Source organism: Pomacea canaliculata, linkage group LG12 (assembly GCF_003073045.1).
Source record: "Pomacea canaliculata isolate SZHN2017 linkage group LG12, ASM307304v1, whole genome shotgun sequence".
NCBI classification, from domain to species: domain Eukaryota; kingdom Metazoa; phylum Mollusca; class Gastropoda; order Architaenioglossa; family Ampullariidae; genus Pomacea; species Pomacea canaliculata.
In genome coordinates, this window is record NC_037601.1 from 5,642,918 (window position 1) to 5,666,684 (window position 23,767).

At 38.9% G+C, this 23,767-nt stretch overlaps 1 protein-coding gene across 11 annotated transcripts in view; it reads right to left on the reverse strand.

Moving 5' to 3' along the window:
- The window catches only part of LOC112576655 (hydrocephalus-inducing protein-like), an 87,950-nt gene extending 64,444 nt beyond the window's left edge, over positions 1–23,506 (reverse strand). For 7 of the 11 annotated variants that reach the window (XM_025259266.1, XM_025259269.1, XM_025259267.1 and 4 more), the window contains exons 1-22: positions 22,591–22,613; positions 21,177–21,318; positions 20,709–20,789; positions 13,862–13,987; positions 13,495–13,614; positions 12,821–12,955; positions 12,374–12,573; positions 11,626–11,750; positions 10,529–10,730; positions 10,114–10,240; positions 9,079–9,288; positions 8,247–8,536; positions 8,068–8,135; positions 7,505–7,841; positions 6,588–6,777; positions 6,235–6,351; positions 5,572–5,724; positions 4,737–4,840; positions 4,439–4,573; positions 2,462–2,612; positions 2,172–2,284; positions 1,366–1,516 (exon numbers count right to left, since the gene is read on the reverse strand). In XM_025259266.1, the coding sequence (XP_025115051.1) occupies positions 1,366–1,516; positions 2,172–2,284; positions 2,462–2,612; positions 4,439–4,573; positions 4,737–4,840; positions 5,572–5,724; positions 6,235–6,351; positions 6,588–6,777; positions 7,505–7,841; positions 8,068–8,135; positions 8,247–8,536; positions 9,079–9,288; positions 10,114–10,240; positions 10,529–10,730; positions 11,626–11,750; positions 12,374–12,573; positions 12,821–12,955; positions 13,495–13,614; positions 13,862–13,987; positions 20,709–20,789; positions 21,177–21,318; positions 22,591–22,598 (3,285 nt within the window). In that variant the 5' untranslated portion in view covers positions 22,599–22,613. Of the gene's footprint in view, positions 1–1,365; positions 1,517–2,171; positions 2,285–2,461; positions 2,613–4,438; positions 4,574–4,736; positions 4,841–5,571; positions 5,725–6,234; positions 6,352–6,587; positions 6,778–7,504; positions 7,842–8,067; positions 8,136–8,246; positions 8,537–9,078; positions 9,289–10,113; positions 10,241–10,528; positions 10,731–11,625; positions 11,751–12,373; positions 12,574–12,820; positions 12,956–13,494; positions 13,615–13,861; positions 13,988–18,684; positions 18,781–20,708; positions 20,790–21,176; positions 21,319–22,590; positions 22,614–23,422 lie in introns of those variants that run through there. The other 4 variants (XM_025259275.1, XM_025259273.1, XM_025259265.1 and 1 more) reach the window with 3 other exon arrangements.
- Between the last annotated feature and the right edge of the window lie 261 nt (positions 23,507–23,767).

Here is a 23,767-nt window from a genome sequence, read left to right on the forward strand (position 1 = left end):
GTGGCAAACTGCTTGAAAATAAAGAACGTTCACAAAATAATAGACTCTACATGTAAACAAATGGGGTGGGGGAGGAATTAGTGTCGTACACTGAGCTAGCAACAATTACAGCAGGCAAAGGCAAAGGATCTAACCCTATAAAGAAGTGCTACATGCATAGAAAAAGCAGCATGCCTGAGACAACATACAAAGTAGGACTTCCAAACTTCCCTTTATTTGACAATGTGCTAGTGTAATCAACAACCGCCTGGAAACCCCCTGGGTAACCTGCCAGTCCCAAGCCCGGATGAAGGAGGAGGGTTGGGCGTGGGGCTAGCAACCCCACCCTGTTAAAAAAAAATGCTACAGAAACCAAAAATACATCACATGCACTTGCAGGGTGTAGTTGCTGCGCTATGCTCCATTGGGGGTGACTAGGATCAAGAAGTGTAGCCAACACATCTGCCTCTGATGGCTACGTAAGGGGTGGGCTGGTTGCCCAAGAACACAACAAAGACAGAATTTGTCACATAACTGTAGATTTTATTCTCAGCTTCATTCGGCGGCTGGCCTGGTCTCCACTCTCACTTCCAAAATCCAAAAGCCCCTCTCAACTGTAAAGCTACACTACTTACACAATTCTTGTTGAACATTCCAGAAATTATCCACCACCTTTTTTCCACAGTCCAGTTACGTAGCCTCAACCTTTCCCTGCCTGTGATCATGCAATGAATTTTGTCTGAAGTGGTATTGTGGTAGAGGCTGGCTAAGATGCCAGCTGAAGGCTGATAGGTAGGTAGCGCTGACTGGTGTGCTGGTTTGTTTTGGGTCCAGGGGATGATGGAGGAGGCCGTGAGAGAAGGAAGGGGCGGCACCCAGCCCCAACACCCCACTTCCCCCAAGTGGACACAGTAGCACAGCCAGCGCTGCCATCTTGTACGGCCGGGTACCCATGGCACATTAACTCTCCCGGGGGATATAAAAAGGGAGGATGAGAGGTTGAGAGGAGAAGAGAAAGAGAGAACAGTTTGAGAGAAGGACTCGACGATTCATCGCCAACCAGCAGCCCGGTTGACTAAGGACAAAGTCTGTGCTCAGAGCTACGTTCTGTGTTAAGCCAAATCCTTCAGGCGGCCAGAAAGCGGTCACTGTAATAAAGATTCCAACAACCTTTGGCTATGCGTTCGAGCGTTAATTACAGAGTGAATGCGAGTGTGAGCCATGTGGTTGGTTACCCTGTTACAGTATTACACTTTTTTGCCACATTAAATCCACGCCTACAGCAATATAGAATGTTTTAAATTTTGTATTGCCTTTATCTCATGTTTGCAAACTGTCAAGTTGTTTTCATACTCATTATCTCATAATCATGCATGCTCACTGCACCTTATCAACCCGGAAGAAGACGCTTTTGGTGGAGAACTCAAGAAGTGGACTGATAAACTCTGCAGAAACATCTATTTTCATGATGAGTTCTTTGCCGCCTGTTCTCCCCAAAATGGCATGACATGACAGCTGTTCTTTGACAGATTGTGGCCTGTGGAAATATAAATTACTCTTTTCACTATAATCAAGGATTATGACTCAAATCTGGCACAGTTCCTGCCCTCTAAATTACATGTACTTCCTTTCAAATTGATGATGTGAAATAAACTTATCAAAGATGCAGATGAGGCCATGGAAAGGACTGATTAAGAACAAAACTACCTCTTATTTGCTCTTAATCACAAGGAGCAATATCATCGATTAAACTTCTAAGTAAGCAATAGCCTAAGGAGGAAATAATGATTATTTTTCATCTACAAGCAATAGTCGTCTTCAAAATGGTGCGGTGTTGAAACTGGTGAAATGTGTTGAGTTAAAGGAGGTAAATCCTTAAATCTAAAGTAAATGTGTTGGAATTTTTTTTTTTACCCAACTGTACAATGACACAAAGATTTACCATACAAACCTATTTTATTTTAAATAAAAAAAAATTAGTGTTAAATTTACTGATTGTTATTTTTTTGAAATTTTAGAACATACTATCTACAAGGAGCTGCAACATTTACATTTTCACCACCAACTGAAAAATGAGTTTTTAGCAAAAAAACTTTGTGTCCAATTATGCCTGCCTTTGACTTTCAGCTGATTGCATGCAGGTGTCTCTGTGTTATGTCTCAGATGATAACAAATATTTTTCCTGCACTCACTCATTGACAAAACCTTCAAGAGTGAAGTCAATGGACTCTCCAGGTTTCAGCTCAAAGCGGCTTGGCATCACTTCAAAGACGGGACCAAGTTCTTCCATTTGGAAAGTTTTATCCTGCAGATGTGACCATTACATGATGAAGATAAAACTATAATTTCACACAATCTCTTTGATCAAATGCACTTAACAAGTTATGAAATAGAAGTAGGTGTTATCTGTAGCAGAAAGGTTTTTTTTCCCATAAAAGCATGAAAAGAACATGTAGCCTTTTATTTCAAAACTGGTCTGTACCTTTTTCTTTGACTGTGTGATAGGAGGAAGGTTTCGCCTGTTATGTTTTTTGCGTGAATAGCTGTTGCCGAAGCCCTCAGTCATCCATGTCAGCTGTTGATGGCGCCGTCCGCTGTTTGTCAGCCTGAAGACTTTCCTCAAGGGGCGATTGCTATCAGTGGACATAGAGGTCTCATGCCCATGAAATTTATAACTTAAATTTTCATGCTACTGGGAAAATTCTGTGTTGATATTTTATTGTGTTTTTTGACTAGCTAAAGAATTAGCTAGAAGAGAATTACAATTTAATTAAAAGTTATGCCCTGAAGCATTCAATGTGATACGGAGTAGGAAACCAAGGGAGGTAATCAAAGAGGTGCTGCTATGCTATGCCATTTTGGGCAGAACAGGCGGCAAAGAACTCATCGTGAGAATAGATGTGCTGAATCCCATAAGGGACAACAAGAGGTGGATGCTCACTGTAAACAAGAAAATCCATGAATAATTTTTCCTAAGTAAACATTTTAAAATTTTGATTCACTTCCATTTTCTCATACCATATCTAATAAAAATAACAATTTTAATTTTGGGTATTTGAATAAAGATTACTTTAAGAAACAACTGCTACAGGAAGATTTCTGTTCAGATTTTACCAAAATACCCAAAACAAAACAATACCCTCCTACACAAACAAACCCACATTCCAAATTAAAACTTTTAAATATTGTTTATTGTTGATGTTCCCAGAGGGTATGTGCTCTCACCAAGACTTTCAAGAATTTATTTGCTCCATTCTGTATTCAAAAATCAAAGAGCAGAACCAAACTTAAAATGACACAAAAAGGAGAATTTATTATTTTCTTTTTTTCCAAGTGACTTAAAACAATTAAAACTTCTGTGCACTGACACCCTCAAGGCCCAAGTCATAATTGTTCAACTCAAATCTTGTGCACATCTGTAAACGCTTAGGCTGTGTAGCATTCAGGAACCTTGTACTTGCTTCCTTTTATTCCAGAAAAGTAACTATAGATTGCTTTAATGAATTACATATGCTATTAGTAGATAAACAGATGCACACTTCCGGCTGCTGGCTGGTTTTATGCTAATTTTCTGTATGCTTTTTTGCTCACCTGTACTTTTTATATATTCATCTCTGAATGATTTCTGCTGGATTAAACCATTAGTTTTTCAATATTTGATTTGATTCATAACTTTCCTTCTTGTACCACCTTAAAAAACAAAATCCTATAAATAAATAAGTTGGATTTTTTTAATATTGCATATCATATATTGCCTGGTGCAGAACACAGACACAGTAAATTATCAAAGCAGTACTTTCCAGGATTTCATCTTTCTTACAAATGTATCCTCAAACTTGTAAAGGAAGACCAGAGTTAAAGGACCAGAATAAATATCTTTTTAATGTTCACAGTTAAAAAAAAAAAAAGACAGATGCACATATTTACTATTCAGACCAATCATGTTTTAACTATTTAGGGTACGTACTGAATTAAAATGAATTATGTCTCTTTAAGTTGTCTTTAAGCTTGACACAGACATTTCTACACACATGGCTAATATCTTAAAAACATTTACCAACATAATTTCATGTACAAGACACAGAGTAAGCAACCAATTACTATCCCATTGCTAGCTGACAAGAAACATAAACAAGCAGAAGTGCACTTCCAGTTTTCTGTTAGATTCAGCACCACCTAAAAAGTTGTTCTTGGTTTCCTGCAAAATATTGCTTAATGCTTTATCCAATAATAGGACAGAAAATGTGTGTGCATGTGTGAATGGATATACAAGTGCATACATTTAATTGAAAGTGACAATTCGATAAACTTGATAAACTTACACTGGTTTTTATATGTTATGGCTTTCCCATATACTCCAATAATGAAGTCATTCTTTATTGCAAGGAGTACACGTAATACCACAGAAAGGGCTTACAATGGGAAAAATGTTGCTGGAAGTCACTTATAGCCACAATACCTGTAACTAGGGCCCAAGTCCATGAGAGGTAAAAGAGGAGGGTCAGACGTGATGGTGGTGCCTTGCCCATATGCACACAATGGCACCAGACGTGAGAGACTCTCAATGAAGGTCAGCTTAAGTTTGTCATTGAATCTGTTCAAACACATTTATTCTTTTTACACATTGTTTAAAACCTCTTTTGTACCATTCCACCGACAAACATTCTGTCCATTCTGCCATAGTAAATAGTAAAGCACAGTTGTCTGCTACAACTGATCTTTCTAGCACTGCACAGTACATAACTGTGCTCACATACCTCACACAGTCGTTCAAGTGTGCAGTGACAGTTATTTCCAGATCACTTTCTGGAGGAATCTCTCCGTCCTGTGGGTAAACGCTGAAGACAGAGTTGGGGCGAAGCTGTAAAGCAAACATACCATTTCTTACTTTATTTTACTGCATCTGACACTTTACTGCATTCCAAACCACCACCACAACAGTGAAAGGTAATAAATGATTCGACTGAACTCATTAAAACAACATGAACTATTAAAAACCAAGCTCAACAAACAAGTGAAAACAAAAAAATAAAGCAAATAATTGTCCAACTCATACATTAATCTCTTTGAAACCTGTCATCTGGTCACTTAGCTTCAAACATGTGTTTGTGCATGCTCACTAGGCTTACATTTGGTGCACTTTGAATGTAACTTTATATGTTTGTGCATGTTTACTCACCTTACAACTGGTGTAAATTGCATGTAAGTAGAACAGCACATTAATTGTTGGAGACAGCTATTGCTTACTCATTTTGATATATAGATTTACACCATAAAAAGCAAATATGACAAACTGAATGGAAGCACTCTTAAAGGCATACAAAGAATTTTGTTTTGTGCCTTGTGATCCATTTTCATGAACCTCGCGACTGAAGTTCTGTGCTCTGTTTGCTTTCATTCTGATTTGCTACAAGAATATCAAGGAAACAATTCTTGCAGAATAAACATTTTATGATCAGAGAAATCGATACTGTAGTTTTGTAAGTGTCTGTTTGAACACAACATACACTCATCTGTCAACTAGACAACACATTCGAATATTAAATTCAGTCTATCCAACTACTTGTCAAAGTATGCCATCTTAGGACTTACCATTTGTGCAGTGAACTTTGCTGGAATGAGGGATTCGTTGGAAAGAAGAAGCTTCTTGGTGTTGTCTACCAATACTTTTATTGTGCCCCAGTCTACCTTCGGTGGGGTTATTTGAACGACTGGTCCCTCCCCAATGCAAGTAACATGCACATGCTATCATGAAAACAAAACTAAAACTATTAACAGAGATGTTTACACACATATATGCTTATATATATATACATGAATGTGTTACCAAAGCAAACAACACAGTCCTGAAGATTTAGATTATTCTCCTATTTGATGGCCTCATTTCTATAACCCTAAATGTAGCACATTCATCATGCCTGTCTTCTAGAACTCCCATCTTTTACTCTTAATAATATCCTTATATTAATAATAATAAACTTCTATCACACGGAATCATCTTTCTAACTGAATTCTAACTACATTCCTGGTCATTCATTGTAGATTGTCATTATTTTGATTGTCGTATTGTATGCTCAGTGTTTAGTTCTCTCCCCTTGGGTACGGGCACTGGCCCTTGAATACATTGATCACTGTTTCTCACTTCTAACCAACTCCAAACAGATCAATCTGCTGAATTATTAAGCTGATAACAAAATAGAGTAAAAGACCAGCAATACACTGGACATCAAATGAAGACCTAGCAATATCACTTACCATAGGTGGCTCCTGACTACCAAAGATGGCCACGAAGCATGATACCTCCTGCTCCTCTAGCATCTGTGCTCGGATCATCAGGGGAACTTCACACAATGAATGAGGTGCTATAATACCCTAGACAACGGATGGAAAAAAAAAAAACCCATGAAAAACTGACATGTAAATAGTATCATCATCCTCAATAATCAATCAACCAATCATCATCATCAATCATCATCATCAATCAATCATCATAATCCAGAAACCATGACGAGAAATTCTGCCATGAGAGAAACAAGCTAGCTAGCAGCTACAATGCATTTTAAAGAAAAACTGAAGTAGAATATCCAAAGAAGGAATGCAAAGACAACCTTTGCCTCTCTGCTTTCATATAGGATGGAAGGATTCTCCATGTTCAGCTCCTTTTCTGGAATGATGATATATTTGGCTGCCAGATCAGAGTCATTGTAAAGACGAATGTAATGTTCATATGGATATCCCAGAAAACAGCGTTCAAAGTCCATCACTGGAGTCAGAAGAGTGACTGTTGGAACAATGCACCTGCAAAATGGAAGAGTCTTTGTTGCATTTTCTTAATTTTTCTGCAGATTACCAAATGTTAATGTTCCTCTGAAACACAAAATGACAAACTTATACAAATTGTAAGATCAGATTCCTGCAAAATGTTTGATGCTGTAATGATTCATAAAATAAAATTTTAAAATGGGAAGCAAATAGCCAAATGTTCATAGCACTGGCATCTAAACATGAAGGTGTGCTAGGTTTTTTTTCCCATGTAGTGAACTACCTACCAAAGGACCAAGCTGTCAGAAAAGGGTATATGATTTCACTGTTGAGGAAGAGAGATGAGAGAAGAGGTGGGCATGGCCTCACAAAAAAGTAGGGTCCCTAAGATCTCCCTCCCCAGTGACCAAAAAAAAAAAAATTGGTGAATGATCTTTTTAACTTAAAAATTATCCCAGGTAAAGTTGTGTCATTTATTCACACATATTAAAAAACCCCACTTATACAGGAAAGATAAATCTGTTATAATAAAAGTTTACAACATCATTGCAAACATATCATATTGAATTCATCATGCATAAACCTTTAGCCCTGCATCTAAAACCTTCAACACGAGCAGCATTGCCTGTGATCCTAAAGATCATTTACATCCACATCTGCAGTATCTGAAATATGCTGATCATAACCTACAATGACAATGACAATTCTTTATTGACGAGAGGTAAAATAGGCAAGAAAGTGCTTTTTTCCATTTAGCCCTCACTTGGCACTGATAGGCAGGCTGAGAATCTCTTCCCCAACATGGTCCACATCTACTACAAGCACATTCTCATATTTTCGGATCTGGTTGGAGGTCAGAGTTATGGTCACTTTCATTTCACTCTGAGGTGGGATGGTTCCTGTGGAAGGAAGAATGTCAAACTCTTTGACACTCCCCAGAATACCCTGCCGAGGAGTAGGTTGGTCTGTATGACCCAAAGATTCCATATCAGAAGTTGCACAGATGCTGGGCGTGGTGCCATCTCCAGGGACACGGAGATGAAAAGACATGGGAACCAGTGATGTGTTCATAAGGGTGCATGTCTTGGAATGCTTGAATCCTTGAATAAATCATGTAGAATGATCATTAGTAAAAATTTTAGAGAAAAGTTTGAGGAGCCAGTAAAAAACACTCTAAAATTAAGCACAATGATTTTAATTAAAAATTTTTATTTTTGCACCCTGTCAGGAAAATCCTTCACAACTTGAGTGAGTATATATAGATATATCTAAATTTTCTTAAATGTTTTATAAGAATGTCTTTTAAAAGAGATCCAAATTGCTTACCATATGACACAATCCCAAACTTTAGTTTTGGCACATCAAACTGGAAGGTTGGGCCAATCACAGATCCCCTGAAAACAGTAAGCATTACATCCTACAAGCTAGACAAAAAAAAAAAAAAATAAAGGACAGAAAAAATATTTTCTGACAAGACAAGATTGAAGAAATAACCAATCACTTACTTCAAAGTAACCTTCAGGTTATCTGGCAAACCATCCACCTGGAAGCTAAATTCTTCGGAAAAGTCCCCAAGATGAGATGAACTAAAAGCGATCTGTATAGCTTGGTGACCCCCTGGCATGACAATTCCTTCTGCTGGGTTGAAACTGAAGCATGGTCCAAACAGAGAACTGTTTGGCAGAACACTGTAAATAGCATCAATGTCCCCTTTGTTTGCCAGCACTATTTCATATGAGTGCTTGGATCCAATAAAAATGATGCCCATATCCAGAACTTCAAAGGAAAATTCCACCTGTGGTAAAAAAAAAGAATTCTATATAGAAAACAAACACCACAGTAAAGTACTATATGGCCAGATAAGAAAAATTAAACAAGTGACAACAAAATGAGAAGTGTCCTACAGCTGGAGAAACTTTGAATGACTCTGAACATTTCTTCTTACAAAAAAAAAAGAAAAAAAAATGCAGTTCAGTTTGGTGAATACAGAACCAATTTAAAACCCATCCAGTTAACTCAATCATGACAAGTTTGAAGGGCGTGTGTTTGTTACTGACAAAAATTTGGGATTACAATCATTTTGAAAATACTTAAGAACTATTGGCCATTCTGGAAAAGGAGTTGCTATATTCAAAAGAAAAATAAACTCTCAATAGGGTTACACTCCTTGAAATCAATTTCTGTATAATGTCAGGATTGAGTAAAGCAAAGAAGCAGATAAGACTCCTGCTAAATGGCCATTAGATAAGTCTCCATTATGCTGTCTGTCTTCCCTTCTGCAAATTTTATCTTTAGTTATTGTTCTAATTTCACTCTGTAACAATAAGAATCTGCTACCTTTGGTCCTGCTCCATCACCACGAATGCGTAAAGGCAGGCGACTCTGGCGGCCAGTGATTTCACAAAATGCTGTGCGAGTGTACTGAAGAGCTTCACGTGGTCTGAACACCACGCTGACTTCAAAGTTGGACTGAGGCCAGATATCCCCTTCTACTGGTTCAATCTTGATCACATCATCCTCAAAAAGCATAGGGTCTCTCTCTAACATCTAGAATAATGCAGAAGGTATACATATAATAATAATAAAAATATTTCAACAGAGCATGGATTTTTTGTGTGAAATAATTAAATCAGAATGTCATTTGATTTTCTTCCAAATTCTAAACTTTAGTTTTGGCAGATGAAGCTGAGAAGTTGGATCTTCCAAGAGAAGTGAATTACTGTACTACCCATGTTTCTCAAGTTTCATGAGAGTGTGTGTACGTGCACATATATGCACATGCATGTGCATGTAATTCACTGATCCTGTGCCCACGAACATACAGGACATTCAGGTTTTTATATACACGCGCATATATGTGCATGTCCCACTAGAATGGTATATTTTATTCAATCTGCCAAACAAATAGATTTACAAGATGCTTGATTTACCAGATTAACAAAAAGGTACGTGTTCTCTCAGACATCAATGAAGTTCATAATGAATTCTTATATGGCAAACAATGTACCATTACCATCACAATATGGAAGTTTGTGCCTGGCTAACATACATTTGTAATATCAAAATCAAGCCCTCCAAGGTGTGCGAAGTGCGAAGAAAGAATGAATGACATGTAAAATTGAGAAATAAAAAAAGTAACCAAGAAACAGAGCTGAGGTTATAGCAGCAATGCTTTGAAATAAACTCTACATAAAGGAAACAAATATTAGCAAAAGCACTTTCATAAACAACAGAGCAACTTTGACTTTAAAATTATCCTTACAACATGTTATTTATTGAGTACAAAAACTATGCTGATTTTGCCTTTTATGATAGTGACAATTTAAGAAAAATCATTATGCATCACATTTTTAAGGTAACAAAAGTACTCACCCTCTGTCTATTCTGGAAAGTCCTGCTTAGGATGGAAATCTTGTCTCTCAGGGTAGGGTCTGTCACACATTCATCAAGGAACCGATCTGTGTCTGTATTTTCTTCTCTGTCCAATTCTATACGCTGTCTGTTAGACAATGCACAAATTCTTCCTGTGTTTTGGAGTTTTGTAAAATTACAATAACTCAAACTTGTCTATTCTTTCGGTAATTAAAAAAAAATTCATTAATCTTTGTGTTGCTAATTATTAAAGTAACAAAATGTAAGTCGTAAATGTTGAGACAAAGAATATACAAACTATGCATTTTAATAGACCCCGTAAATGATGCTTTTAAAAGTTTCATCATAAATGTGATAAACTGATTCATAAACTGAAAGTCATATAGACTGTCTTTGTTGTCATCAAGCTCCTTACAGCAGTTTTTGCTGATCTTCTTCTTCTTGGGTGGCAAACTGTGTCCAGCGAAAGTGAGCAATGAAGTCAGAGCGATTGAAGATCACAACTGTGCGTTGAGATGCCATGGACAAGTATGTGTTCTCCATGCGTACAGAGTTCTTGTCCAGGCGAACATTGGCATCTTGTGCAGCCCCATACAAGCTTACATGAACTTTTTCTCCTTTGAATGCCAAAGTTAAAGAAAATCTTTAAATAGACAGTAATTTTGCTAACTTAATGTCATTTGTTCAAATATTCACCAAATAATATACCAGGTAAGGCAAGTCCATAAGAAGCTTGATATACCATTGAGTGGGACTGGACATTTAGCATAGGTAGCATGGACATGTAACATATGTAGCATTGGAGTGGGCAAGTAGCATATGCAGGTGACTTGCAATTAATGTGAGGGATGTCGTGCCAAAGGATACAAAGTGAAAACAAATTTATAAGTAATAATGGCCACACTTCACTAACTTCTGCATATGATTTTACTTTTTTTTAGTATTAACAGGTATGCACCATCTTCATTCTAAAGCACATTATTTTGTCTTTTTGACCTCGATGTTTATGTATCACCTGATTTTGCTGGCTGTTACAAATTGGAAAGCTGGTATGAATGCTACTAAATGAAGGTAACAAAAAGAAACTGACAAGGAGCAGTCATCAAAAGTTCATGCTGGTACTTTTGCAAGTCATTCTTTTTAATTTGTTAAAATTGTTATTTTTCAATTAACTTTGTTCTTTTCATAAAATGTAAAATGTGCAATTTTAAACTTATATTTTTTTTAATGCCCATAATTGATCAGTTAACTTAATATAAATAGATTCTGCTTATAATTTTAAGTTGCATGCAATTTTTAAACTGAAGCTGGGAGACAGCACAACAATAAAGCTTTTTTTTCAAAACAAGTTTAACATACTGGGCTCTGCATGCAACTATAGTTATTAACTGACCTTAGGTCATTGCACATTGATGCAACAGAGGTCTGAATTATGTAGTAAATAAAAAATGGTAAGTGAAGATAAATTCACAAACTAGAACACAAATAAAGATGTGTTTTTATAACAAGAACCTGTGTCATAGCTGATGGTGAGATCTCCATGCCAATCACCAGTTTTTTGTGGATTGAACTCAATGGTCACCTGCATGATGTCATCAATGCCCAGAGTACCAATCTCAGGTGTGACAGAGAATGGCCTACAATGGCAAAGTTTCGTATTATACAGTTAGACAATGTATGAATTATGTTGAATAGTAATGAGTTATTGAAAAAGTAATAATATTTATTCTTGTAGCATGTAAGAAATATTCATATTTTTACTTGTAATCCTTTAGTCTAGGAATATGAACTTTCATACAGAATGTCAGATCCACAACAGAGATCAGGACTAAATTTGCGGAGATGACACCATTAAAGACCAAACTTAACAGAATACAGAGAAGCTAAAACATTGCTTTCCTGACTAGATTAAAGTACTAAGAGAGTCTGGTCATTTCAAACCTCCATCATGACTGTGAAAGCTGCACTGAGAGCTGACCTTAGGAAGATAAGCAATATCAAAGTTCTTCTGCAGACTCGATCATGAACATTCTGGACTGAGCAGAAGACAACCAAAGTAGATCATTTTTCCTCCTCCCACAATCATCTTGGTCAGCATGTTAAAGGGAAAATGAATGCTCTGGCAAGTAAGGATCAGAACTCTTCTAGCCACATCTCCTGTCTAAAACTCTGCCAGGCAATGAGCGCTCTAAATATGCAGTGATCTCTCTAACCTCACAGCTTACAATTGTTAAAAAGAGTTTTCACTGCAAGGACTTACTTCTCTGCTTCCAGGGAAAACTTGGCCTCCCGCTGACCAATGTTCCTGATTAAAAGAGTTCGTGTGCTGGGGTATTTGACAGGGCAAACAGGGAAGTTGATTTCATCAGGAAAGTCAAGAATTGCTCGGGCACCAATGGCATAGACAGGAACAACAAATTTCTCCCGCTCTGTGTGGCAGATCAGTTCATGTTCGTAGTCCTGAGAAAAAATTTTCTTTTGTCAAAGCCACAACAATTAAAGATCTTTCAAAATACTGAAATACTTAGAAGAAAAAAATCTATTACTTTTTAAAAGTGAAAAATATAAATACAAAATCTAAAAACAAGAACCTATTGCTTTATAGCTACTCTGAAAAAAAAGACAGAATGACAAAGCAGGAGAAGAAATAAATAAGAGGTAATGGTCAGAGCTGAGGCAAAATCACAAACAAAAGTGCAAAACTTACTTTCTTCATGTCTGGTATGAACTGTATCCGAAAAACTGTAGGCAGACCTGGACCAACTTTATGACCAACATTAAAAGGGCTAATGATTTTGAAGTATGGAGAATCCAAATGGGTAACTTTGACAAGCCGTGGAACCTTAAAGAGAAAAAAAACAAACAAACACAAAAATCCCACTAGTTTTGATAATGTAAAGGTAACATATTTCCAAGTTATGGACATCTGTACTGATAACTTTACACTCTTACAAACTGTTCAAAGTAACACACATGGGAACTAGTTATGCTACTACTACTACTATTATTATTATTGTGTTAATGACATTTTGTTATCTAGAAGTGTTTATGAAATATTTTATGGGATTAACTGATGCTAAATACAAACTGTACACATTTGTTTTAACAAAAGACTTATTTAAAGAAGCTCAAATCTGAGAAATATATTTCATTTATAACCCTGAAAATTCCTGTAATCTGGTCTATTCCATGTAATAAGGAACATACTAAATCAAATATTCTCTTCCACTCCATCAGTTTCTTGATTTGCACTTTATAAAACCAATATCCAATTTATTCTGTCACTAACTTCAAAAACTACATAAAAAGAATTTATTAGTCCAGTTTAGCTTATATCCAGTAAAAAGATTGTTAAAACTGTCACTCATATCAAACGGGCACCTTATCATTGTTACGAAGAGAAAGGGGAACTTCATATGTCTCAAATGGCTCAAAGTTCTGAAAGTAAATCGTTGATGGGAATGGTTGAAACAATGGTTCATCAATGCTGACTTGGGAGAACTGAAACACAGAAAAGCCTGTCAACACATCACCCTCACCCAACCAGTGAGCATGTGAGTACATCTGTGTGCCTATACTTGTGTATTGGTGAGTAAAATTCTATACTTCCAAAAAATTACCTAAAAACATGATATGTACCTGTATCTTGCAATAACATAAATTAAAATTTAATAATATGTATGATAATATATTTTAAAAAAAACAGCAAAATGTACTACTCATTTCCAATATGTAGATGGACTCTTACCTTCTGAAGAGATGTATCACCCATGTCAAGAAGTTCCACTTTGCGTGGAATATGCATTATATGTGTGTTGGCAAGCTTTTGCTCAGTTGTAAGTCTCATGTCAAAAAGGAACTTACTGGGTTTCATCTGCCATGTAATCAAAAAATACTACTCTTGAAATTCTTTTTCTTTGATAATCTTCGTTGATTTGTAATGACATCTTCATAATGTATGTAAAATAGTCCTCATGAAAAAAACATTTGAATGATCCTGCCATTATTCAATGAACTCATGATCTAGCATACAAAATCTATGAACATACACTGAAAACACACCTTTTCCATAAACACTTTTCCTAACAACCTTTCCCATAATGCTAGTCCTTTTTCACACTCTTCCTTTTGCAATATCAAGTTACTATCAGCTCTTGTTCTTATTATTTGGTTCCTCTTTGTGTTTTCTGTTTTTGATTTTATTCTTCAATGAGTATGGTTGTTTATTTATAGTTTGTATGTTATTTGTTTGTTTTCCTGTCCCTCATATGCTGTCCATGTTTCATTCTTGTTCTTAAGTGAAAAAAGCATTTTCCTTATGAGTGTGAGTATGCACTTTATAAATTTTGCATTTATTATTATTTATTATTATGATATAATTATCATGTCAACATGGTTTCTTATCCACCATAATTTCAGGTCATGGTCAAACAACAAAGTGGCAGCAACCATGCCACAATCAAAGAAAACTCAACAATATGACCTATAATCTGGCCAAAAACAATCTAAGAAAAATGTTTCCAATCACAAAGAAACATGCATAAATCATGTAACAGAAAACATGCAAAGAAAATTTGCAAAGAGGACATGAGAACATTCAATCTGGCATCAGGAGACTGAGAATGTAAGAGTTTCTTGACATCAACAATCAAGATCACTTTCATTGGGGATCTGAAAACCCTCAGAATTTTTAACTGAGGGTCTGAAAAACCATTACATATTATAGATGGAGAACACTGATAACAGATAATCTAATTGATGACAGCAAGTTTACCCACACCCTATAAAGTAAGTCCTGAATAGCTCTGCATCACATATGTAGGATTCTAAAGAATGCCTTGCAGATGTAAAGAATTTCAAAATGTTTATTTATTTAGTGCCTTATTAACATTCTATCCAGAACTTCTTTCTTAGTTATTACTTTTAAATGACAAAAATTTTTTTTTAGTGCAATCTTCTTCTTCTTCTTCTTTCCTATACGCCCCCAGTGGAGCATAGGGCTGCAACCACACGCCGCCATCGGACCTGGTCCTGGGCGTCCCTTTCCAGTTGGCACCATGTCATGCCAGCTGTCTCTGCCTCTCTGTGGACTGATCTCCTCCACGTCTGTCTGGGTCTCCCAACCTTGCGCCTCCCCTGTGGGTTCCAGCCCAGAGCCTGTCGCGTTAAATTGTCGGCTGGCTTTCGTAGAGTGTGGCCAATCCAGCCCCACTTTCGCTTCTTGATGTCTTGGCTGGCAGGGTTTTGGTTGGCTCTCTCCCACAGGTCCGCATTTGAGATCTTCTCAGGCCATCGGATGTGAAGGATGCGGCGCAGACATTTGTTGATGAATGTCTGTATCTTGTTGGTGATGGCATTTGTCACCCACCATGTCTCAGAGCCATATAGAAGGACTGACTTTACATTGGTATTATAGATGCAGATCTTGGTGTTTAGAGACAAAGCCTTGGAGTTCCAGATAGGTCTTAGGGTGTGGACTGCAAGCCTGGCTTTGTTTATTCGGCTTCTGACATCGTCATCTGTACCTCTGTCTTTGCTGCTGACTATGCTGCCAAGGTAGGTGAAACGGTCAGACTCTGTAACACATTCTCCATGTAGGTGGAGTGGGGCTGCTTGCTTTGTGTTGACCTGCATTACCTCCGTCTTCTTGATGTTGATGGTTAGGCCAGTCATTGCTGCTTCTTCTGCGAGCCGAGTGAGTTTTGTCTGTGCGTGTTGTTGATTGTGGGACAACAGACTGATGTCATCCGCAAAGTCAAGATCCTCAAGCTGCCTGGTGAAGGTCCACTGAACGCCCATGTTGCTGTTAGAGGTTGTTCTCCTCATGATCCAGTCTATGACGATCAGGAAGATTGTCGGTGAGAGCAGACAACCTTGCCTCACTCCAGTCCTCACTGTGAAGGGGTCAGACAGTTTTCCCTTGTGTATCACCTGGCATATCGAGTTCTCATTCAACTGCTGGATGATGGCAATGAACTTTGGTGGAAATCCGTAGTGCCGCATCAGTTTCCAGATGGTTTTCCCTGTCTACGGAGTCAAAGGCCTTCTCAAAATCTACAAAGGTTATGTATAGTGGTGACTGCCATTCGATGGACTGTTTGATAATAATTCGCAGAGTAGCTATTTGGTCGGTACAAGATTTTCCCTGCCGAAAGCCTGCCTGTTCCTGCCGAAGTCTCCTATCTAGGGCAGTTTTCAGTCGCTCCAGGATGATTTTGGTCAACACCTTGCTTGGAATGGACAACAGCGTAATCCCTCGCCAATTGCTGCACTGTGTCAGGTCACCTTTTTTGGGTAGCTTCACTAGGTAGCCAAGCTTCCAGTCTGCTGGAACTTCCTCCTGTTCCCAAATTTTCTTCAGCAGGGGATGCAGCATCTCTGCTGCAGCTGTTGGGTCTGCCTTGAGTGCTTCTGCAGGAATGCCATCTGGGCCTGCCGCCTTGCCAGAATTCAAGGACTTGATGGCTTCGATGATTTCTGTCTTGGTTGGCGGGTTGGTATTTACTTGGAGCTGTTCTGCAGCTGGGGGAATGTCCAAAGTGTTTGTTGGTGGTGGTCGGTTAAGTATTTCATCAAAATGTTCCACCCATCGTGATCTTTGTTCTGCATCCCCGGTGATGACGCTGCCATTCTTATTCTTTATTGGTCTACATGCATTGGTGTTTTTCTTTCCTGACAGAATTCGTGTTATTTCGTATAGTCTCTTTGTGTTATTTCTCAAAACTGCTTGTTCTGCCTCTTCTGCCATCCTGTGTGCGAACTGTCTCTAGTCGTCCCTTGCGCTCTTCTTCACTTCCTTGTTTATCTCCCAGTATTTTGCTCTGAGCTCATCCTTTTCCTGCTGGTCTTGACATTGGTTGATCTTCTGCTTCAGCTCTTTCCTTTTCTCTATCTTTTGCCAGGTCCCTAAAGTCAGCCATTCCTTGTGCTGTTTTCCTTTTTTCCCCAGAACACGTGTGCAGGCAGTCTTCCAGGTCTCTTGTAATCCTGTCCAGTGATTAGCCACTGTTTCTTCCAGGAGTCCTTCCAGTGTCGCAAATCTGTTTTTAACTTCACAGTTGAACTCATTTTGCTTTTTACGGTCTCTAAGAAACTGCACATTGAATTTGTGGTGCGGTCTGTCTGATGTGTCGTGGAAAGACTTCAGCTTTATCTTCATGGATGCCACAAGCAGGTGGTGGTCTGTGGCTACATCTGCACCTCGCTTTACTCTGACATCCAGAAGGCTCCTTCTAAACTGGCGATTACTGGTGATGTGATCGATCTGGTTTTCTGTATGTCCATCTGGCGAAGTCCAGGTGGTCTTGTGGATAGTTTTGTGTGGAAAAACTGTGCCTCCAATTACAAGGTCGTTGAACAGGCAGAAGTCTGTGAGCAGCTCCCCATTTTCGTTGCAGTTGCCTACACCGTGCTTACCCATGACGTGTTCTTTGTCTTTGTTGTCATTTCCAACTTTGGCATTCATGTCGCCCATTATGATCTTTAGGTCTCGTTTTGGAGTACGAACAACCAGTGCTTGTAGGGAGTTGTAAAAGTCTTCTTTTTCCTCCTCTTTAGCTGCGTTGGTAGGTGCATAGCACTGGATGATCGTGATCTTTCTCCCTTTGGAGTTGAACCTGGCTGACATGAGTCGTGGGGAGACTGGTTCCCATGCTACTAGTGCTCTTGCAGCCTCTGGTGTCATCAGCACTGCAACTCCTTGTGTGTGGTCATGGTCAGGGTCGTCATGTCCGGGGAGCGGCCCGGTGGCGCAACGGTTAGCGACTGTCACCAATAGAGTGAAGGTTGGCTGCCCAGAGTTCATTTCTCGTCTCGGGCACGCTATTCTTTCTCTGCACGTGGCATCTGTTTACAGGGCTGGCTGCTTGCCCTAATATAGCCTTAGTTGCTGGCACGGCATCAAACACCAATTCCCCCTCCCCTCGTCATGTCCGGAGTAGAGAACAGTCTCCCCTGACGAAAGTCTGGTCTGACCGTTGCCATTCCACCTTGTCTCGCACAGGCCGAGGAGCTTGATGTTATAGTTTTCATCTCCTGTGCTATCTGAGCTGCTTTTCCTCGCTCGTTTAGGGTTCGGATATTCCAGGTCCCTATCCTGGTTTTTGCCTTGGCCGTGAGAAGTTGGGTCGGCGAGCTGGCTTCCCGAGGGCTTTCACCAGCACGCGTCCTAAACCCCTCCGAAGAGGAATCTTCCAGTCGAGGCTCCAGATTTACAGTGATTGTGCTTGCGGTTTCTGTAACAATAACTTTTTTACATGGTCGGGTTGTTAGCCCAACCACAACCTAATTTACCTCTAGGTGAGGTGTCCACCTTCGTCGCCTCTTACGACACGTCTAGCTGGATGGCAGAGTGACCCTATTCTTATAGTGCTTGCTAGGCAAGCATACCCCGGGGTCACACAGGGGAATATTTGGGGAATACCGATACAATGGTCTTTTTAAATAAAAGAAAACTTGCAAAATCAATACATGTACCAAAACAAAAACAACAAACACCCCCCCCCAACAACAACAACAACCACCGAAAAAACATGCAAACCATCGAGCGATATACATTTTAAATCATTTCACCGATGGTCCTTGTGATCGTGTCGGTCATTCGAATGATGTCCTCCGCGAAGCGCCACAAGTAGGGGTCATTGGTAGTGCTCTCCAGATTCATAGCCAGTTGAGCTCTGTAGTGATGCAGTAGGGCGTCTTTCTTGTCCATCGTGCATTCCTTGAATTTCCCTCGGTACTTCTTATTAAGGTGGACACTGCCCACCTCGACTCGAGTGGGGTCCACTGCCGGCTTGGACCGTATTCGCGGATTAAAGATCTTGACCTCTCGATTGGTGTGTTGCAGCAAATCCAGATTCCTCTTCCAGACGAGGTTAACGATGTCAGAGCGGTTGGGTGGTGGTGCTGCTGTGGCCAGGGTGAGATAGTAGTAGGTGTGTAGGAAGAGAAAGGCACCGCATTCTGGATTCGCAGCGAAGTAGCGCTGGATGAGAGGCAAGAGCGACGACTCGTTTCTCGGCACGAACACCTCGTCCACGTCACCAAAGAGGAGGAAGCGGGAGGAGTGCAGATGGCGGTACAGGCAGTCCTGGATGGCACTAAACTGAGCCATGTAATACACCACCGGATGTAACCAGTGCATGTTCCAGGGTAGAACTTACGCTACCCCGCGCTTTTGTAAAGCCCTTAATGCTGCGCTGACATTGGGTCCAACAGACTCGACGTAGAAGACGAATCTGTCCACTCCGAGAACGAGGCTAGCTGCCACCATCTCCACCAGATGTTTCTGGTCATCGAACTTCCCAAAGAACGCCGGGAAGCACCGGGTGATGTTCCAGCGAGGCTGCGTCTTGGATGACCTTTGAACTTTACGGTCGTTTGGGCTGTGGGTAAAACCATGGGTAATGTTAGTGCAGGATTCCTCACAACTGTAGTGAATGGCAAGGTAATTTTCTAATATGGAGTCGTTTCCCTTTGTAACAGACACCGCGAAAGGCCGATCGTTGTCTCCCTTGCGCAGTGGGCAGTCCACAAAAGACCCCATGTATTTTATTTCGTTTTTATCACGGAAATGGTAAAGCCTCCCCTGCTCCAGGAACTGAAAGTCGTCGAGGCCTCGTTGGCCGAAGTAGAGGCACGTGACACTTTCATATGGCAGCGGGACTCTGGCAAGACCGACGATCCTGATGATGGGCAGGTCTTCGACGTCGTCATAGTGAGCTGCGTACACCAGGGCTTCGCTGTCTTTGTCCAGCCGTTGCCAGTGAGGACTTCCTATTTCGGTAGGTGGCGCTTCCAACCGCAGATGCGGGACAGCACTGGTGTTGAGCCAGGCAGTCGCCATCTTGAAAACAGTCTTGACGTGGGAAGGTGTGTTGTCCCGGGCCGCAATGGAGAAGACTTTGTGGGGCTCACTGAGATGAGGCCGTCTCATTGTCTTTTCGCGCATGAAGACAGAGAACACTAGCAGCAAAAGGACTGCGTAGATGATAAGCAAGACGAATAGATAATGATTTTTATTCATTATCAAAGTTTTCTGCTTATTGCTAATGCCTCTGATGAAAAAATTTTGTCTTGTTTCGTTGGTCTTATTTTTCCCTTCAACGCAAACCTTTGTAAACGAAGAGATTTTCTTTTGAAGAAGTTTCTCTGAGTAGTACTAAGCCATCAGCGCTGCTCCTTTCTAAGGTTGCAGGACTGCGTTACCTTTCTCGGATGAACATCTGTGAACTGATGTGGTTAATGCGTTGTTCTTGCTCTGACCATCTGTCAGCTTAAGTGGTTAATAAAAGTTTCCTAATTCAGATTGTTTGCGGATTTGTGAGCGCGGACGTTTGTGGAACATTGCGCTGTCTCTTGTAGCAGTGCTTGCTTCAGTAGAGCCTCATAAAGCAGCATTGTGGTGAATCTTATGTCATGGCTTCACTGTCGGGTACAGCCTCATTTTCAATTTTAGTGCAATATGAAAACTAAAATAAAAGCTAATATAAAAGTAAATCAATACAAAGAAATAATAAAATCAAAGAAAATAGAAAGTGTTAGAATAACACATCTGGTCAAACAGAAGTGAGTATGCAGACAGCACAAATCCATACCGGTGGGTCAAGAAGAGGTTTTTTAACAAGAACTGGATGCTTCACAGCTCTTTCAATTATAACCTTCTTTTCCATGTGTTTCTATTTGTAGTAACCATAAAATTGCAAAACTCTATTACAGCTGTTTTTAAAATTGTAAAATAACTTGTGTATACACTATCTCTCTCTCACACACAAACTTTCTCTCACTGTCACATACCTTCTATTACCCCTCTGTTGTTTTTAATAACTGCTTTAAAGATATACACAGAAAACATTAAAAATTTCTTTTACTGAACCTTTTCCTTCTGAAAATTTTAGAAAATTTTACTTCACTGATCAAAAGTATAAATTATTTAGTGTTTTTCCCCTCTTGCACTACATTTACTACATGCTTAATGCTGGTAATCAAAGTTGTGCTGGCCTCCCTTTTTTTGTAATGGTGTTACTTGGTTTAACAATGCCACCTGAGAACGGAATAAATGTTACCTTCTTTTCTTGGTCGTCTGAGCGAACAACCTTTGGGTTCCGAGGCGCGATCACCTTGGACTTGTAGTTTTGACCATCTTCTCCAAGAGCATCTAAGGTACCAGTGGTACCTACTACTTCTCCAAATGGCCCCAGAGGCATTCTGCAATATTGATATTTTCAAAAAGTGTCAAAACTAATTAAGATCCACCTTAAACTTCTATTACATTTGCACTGAATATTAGAGGCAATCATAACACTTACGAATACTACAATGATGTTACAAATTTTAATGGTCAGCATCTCTCTCACTTTCACCATATCTCATTCATGCACAAATACTCATACCACCCACTCCATATACCTATATGACAGGAAGATTTTGTTTGAAAGTACAATTGTACATATAAGAGTTAAGAAACAGATAATATTTTACTATACACCCAGTACAGAACTTATCCTATCCCAAATCTTAATCAAACGCAAAAAGCAAGAAACCACTGTTATAAGACATTTAGACACATGAAAACATTCTGCTTCATGAAAAGATCTGGTAGGGCTGCAAAACAATAAATAGAAAGAAAAACTTTGCATAGATTCATCACAGCATGCTCATGACTATATTAGTCAGTGTCTGAAAAGTTTGTTCCTTTAAGTGCTCATAAAAATTCTGTGGCTAACTGGAAGCGATGCTTTTCAAATTTACAATCAATAAAATCTTATTTATTTTCTATACATACTGTATGATGGAACATCACATTGTGATAACAACTTCACCAAATCTATGACAAAACTGTTTTATAACTTCATTACAAGTAACTGATTTCGTCTAATACTTACATCACATGATTTAACATGCAAACAGGGCAATAGCCTATGTCAGCCAATTGAATGTATAATAATTAATGTTGTTACAAAGCTTGACTGCAGATTTTGATACACACTTAGGGTATAATACTTTATTTATAATTTGGTACAGATTAAACCTAGTGTCATATGTTTATTTTACATCTTTATTGCCTACTTCTGTCCACAGCAGAGATAGACATTTTACTTTGTTGGGAGCTTCTATAAATAATAACGTAAACAACATATAGTTATACAGTTCACACTTCCACACAGTTAACACAGAACAAATGTGAGCAGAATAACAAGCTGGCTTCAGACTAGGATCACAGTTAAGCAAATTTTCAACTGTTGCATCCTGACAGAGAAACATCTTCAGCATCTCTACCTCTACCACATCTTTGCAGACTTTAAAAAGGCTTTTGACAAATCTGGCATGAGAAGCAAAAATTCAACATCAACGAAAGTCTTGTCCAAGTCATTAAAGCGCTGCATAATAGCTTTACAAGCACAGTACGTGTACTGCTTGAACAAGAACTTTAATTTCTTTCGTATGACATTTGGCATATGTGAAGGATGTCTGTATCACCTGTGCATCTTGGAGAACAATATGTGAAACTCTCCATGACCATTACACTTCCATTTTTATTGGCAAGCTGATTTCCAACCTACATTTTGCAGAAAACATTGATTTAATAGCAGGCACTAACAAAAGAAATGTAATCTCAAAGACCTTACCATTAACAGACTGACCGACAGTTCAAATGAGACCAACACCGACAAGAGTGAAATCATGGTGGTATTTTCATGGAAGGATAGTTTGCTGTCTAGAACCAAGCCGAGGTCCTTAAAACTACTCTGTCAACGCCAATAACCACGGACGTATAGGTTGATTTTCCATTAATGACCATTAAATATTTTTAGCGTTACAAACATTCATAAACCACTAAGCTATAGAAAGTCAAACAGGCTTTTCCACTCCAATATTTACTGAGTACTTTAATTCGTAAGGTATTCTCGCATCTTGAGGATACGATCTCTGTGCTCGACTATATAGATCATTCCAGAAAATTTGAATATCTCAAATTACCGATCAAGAGTTTAGGAAATCTATTTCAGTACTTGGTCGGTTTAAATGTATGTGTGTCTATTTCATATCATGGTGACTTTTCTGTTTTTGTGGAAAAAAGTTGCTCACTTGACTTATTCTTTAAACCTGATTACAATTAAACAAGTCCGAATTTTAAAATATCTCACATCACATATACATTCAACGGCAAAAATTATACAACCCACAAACATGTACAGTTTTTACAGTTCACAAACATGTACAGTTCGTAGATTTTGATTTCAGAGAAGCAAGAATAAAAGTTTGAATTTTAAAAGTCAGCGCTTATTAAATTTCTGACATTTGTGCTTACTTGGCGGTTGAGCTGTTGTCTCATCAACAGTTACGCATGTTTTGGAACGCCATATTGCTCTGTTACTATGGTGTATTGTCACCCCAGCGGAAGAAAAAAGCTCTTTGCGATTGGCTATTAATTAAAATCATGGCAATAAAAGAATATTTTTTGCACAACTATAAGACGCAACTATTGTATTAGTTCAGGGATAAAATACATTCTCACGTTTAATTTACTTAGTTTTGGGGGAAAATTTTCAAGTTTAGTGAACTGTCATTATTTTTTGACTTGAAGTAGGGCAAAGTCCAAAGCACATGATCTCGGTGGTCCAATGGCTCTATGTGCACCACTAATATACGTCAT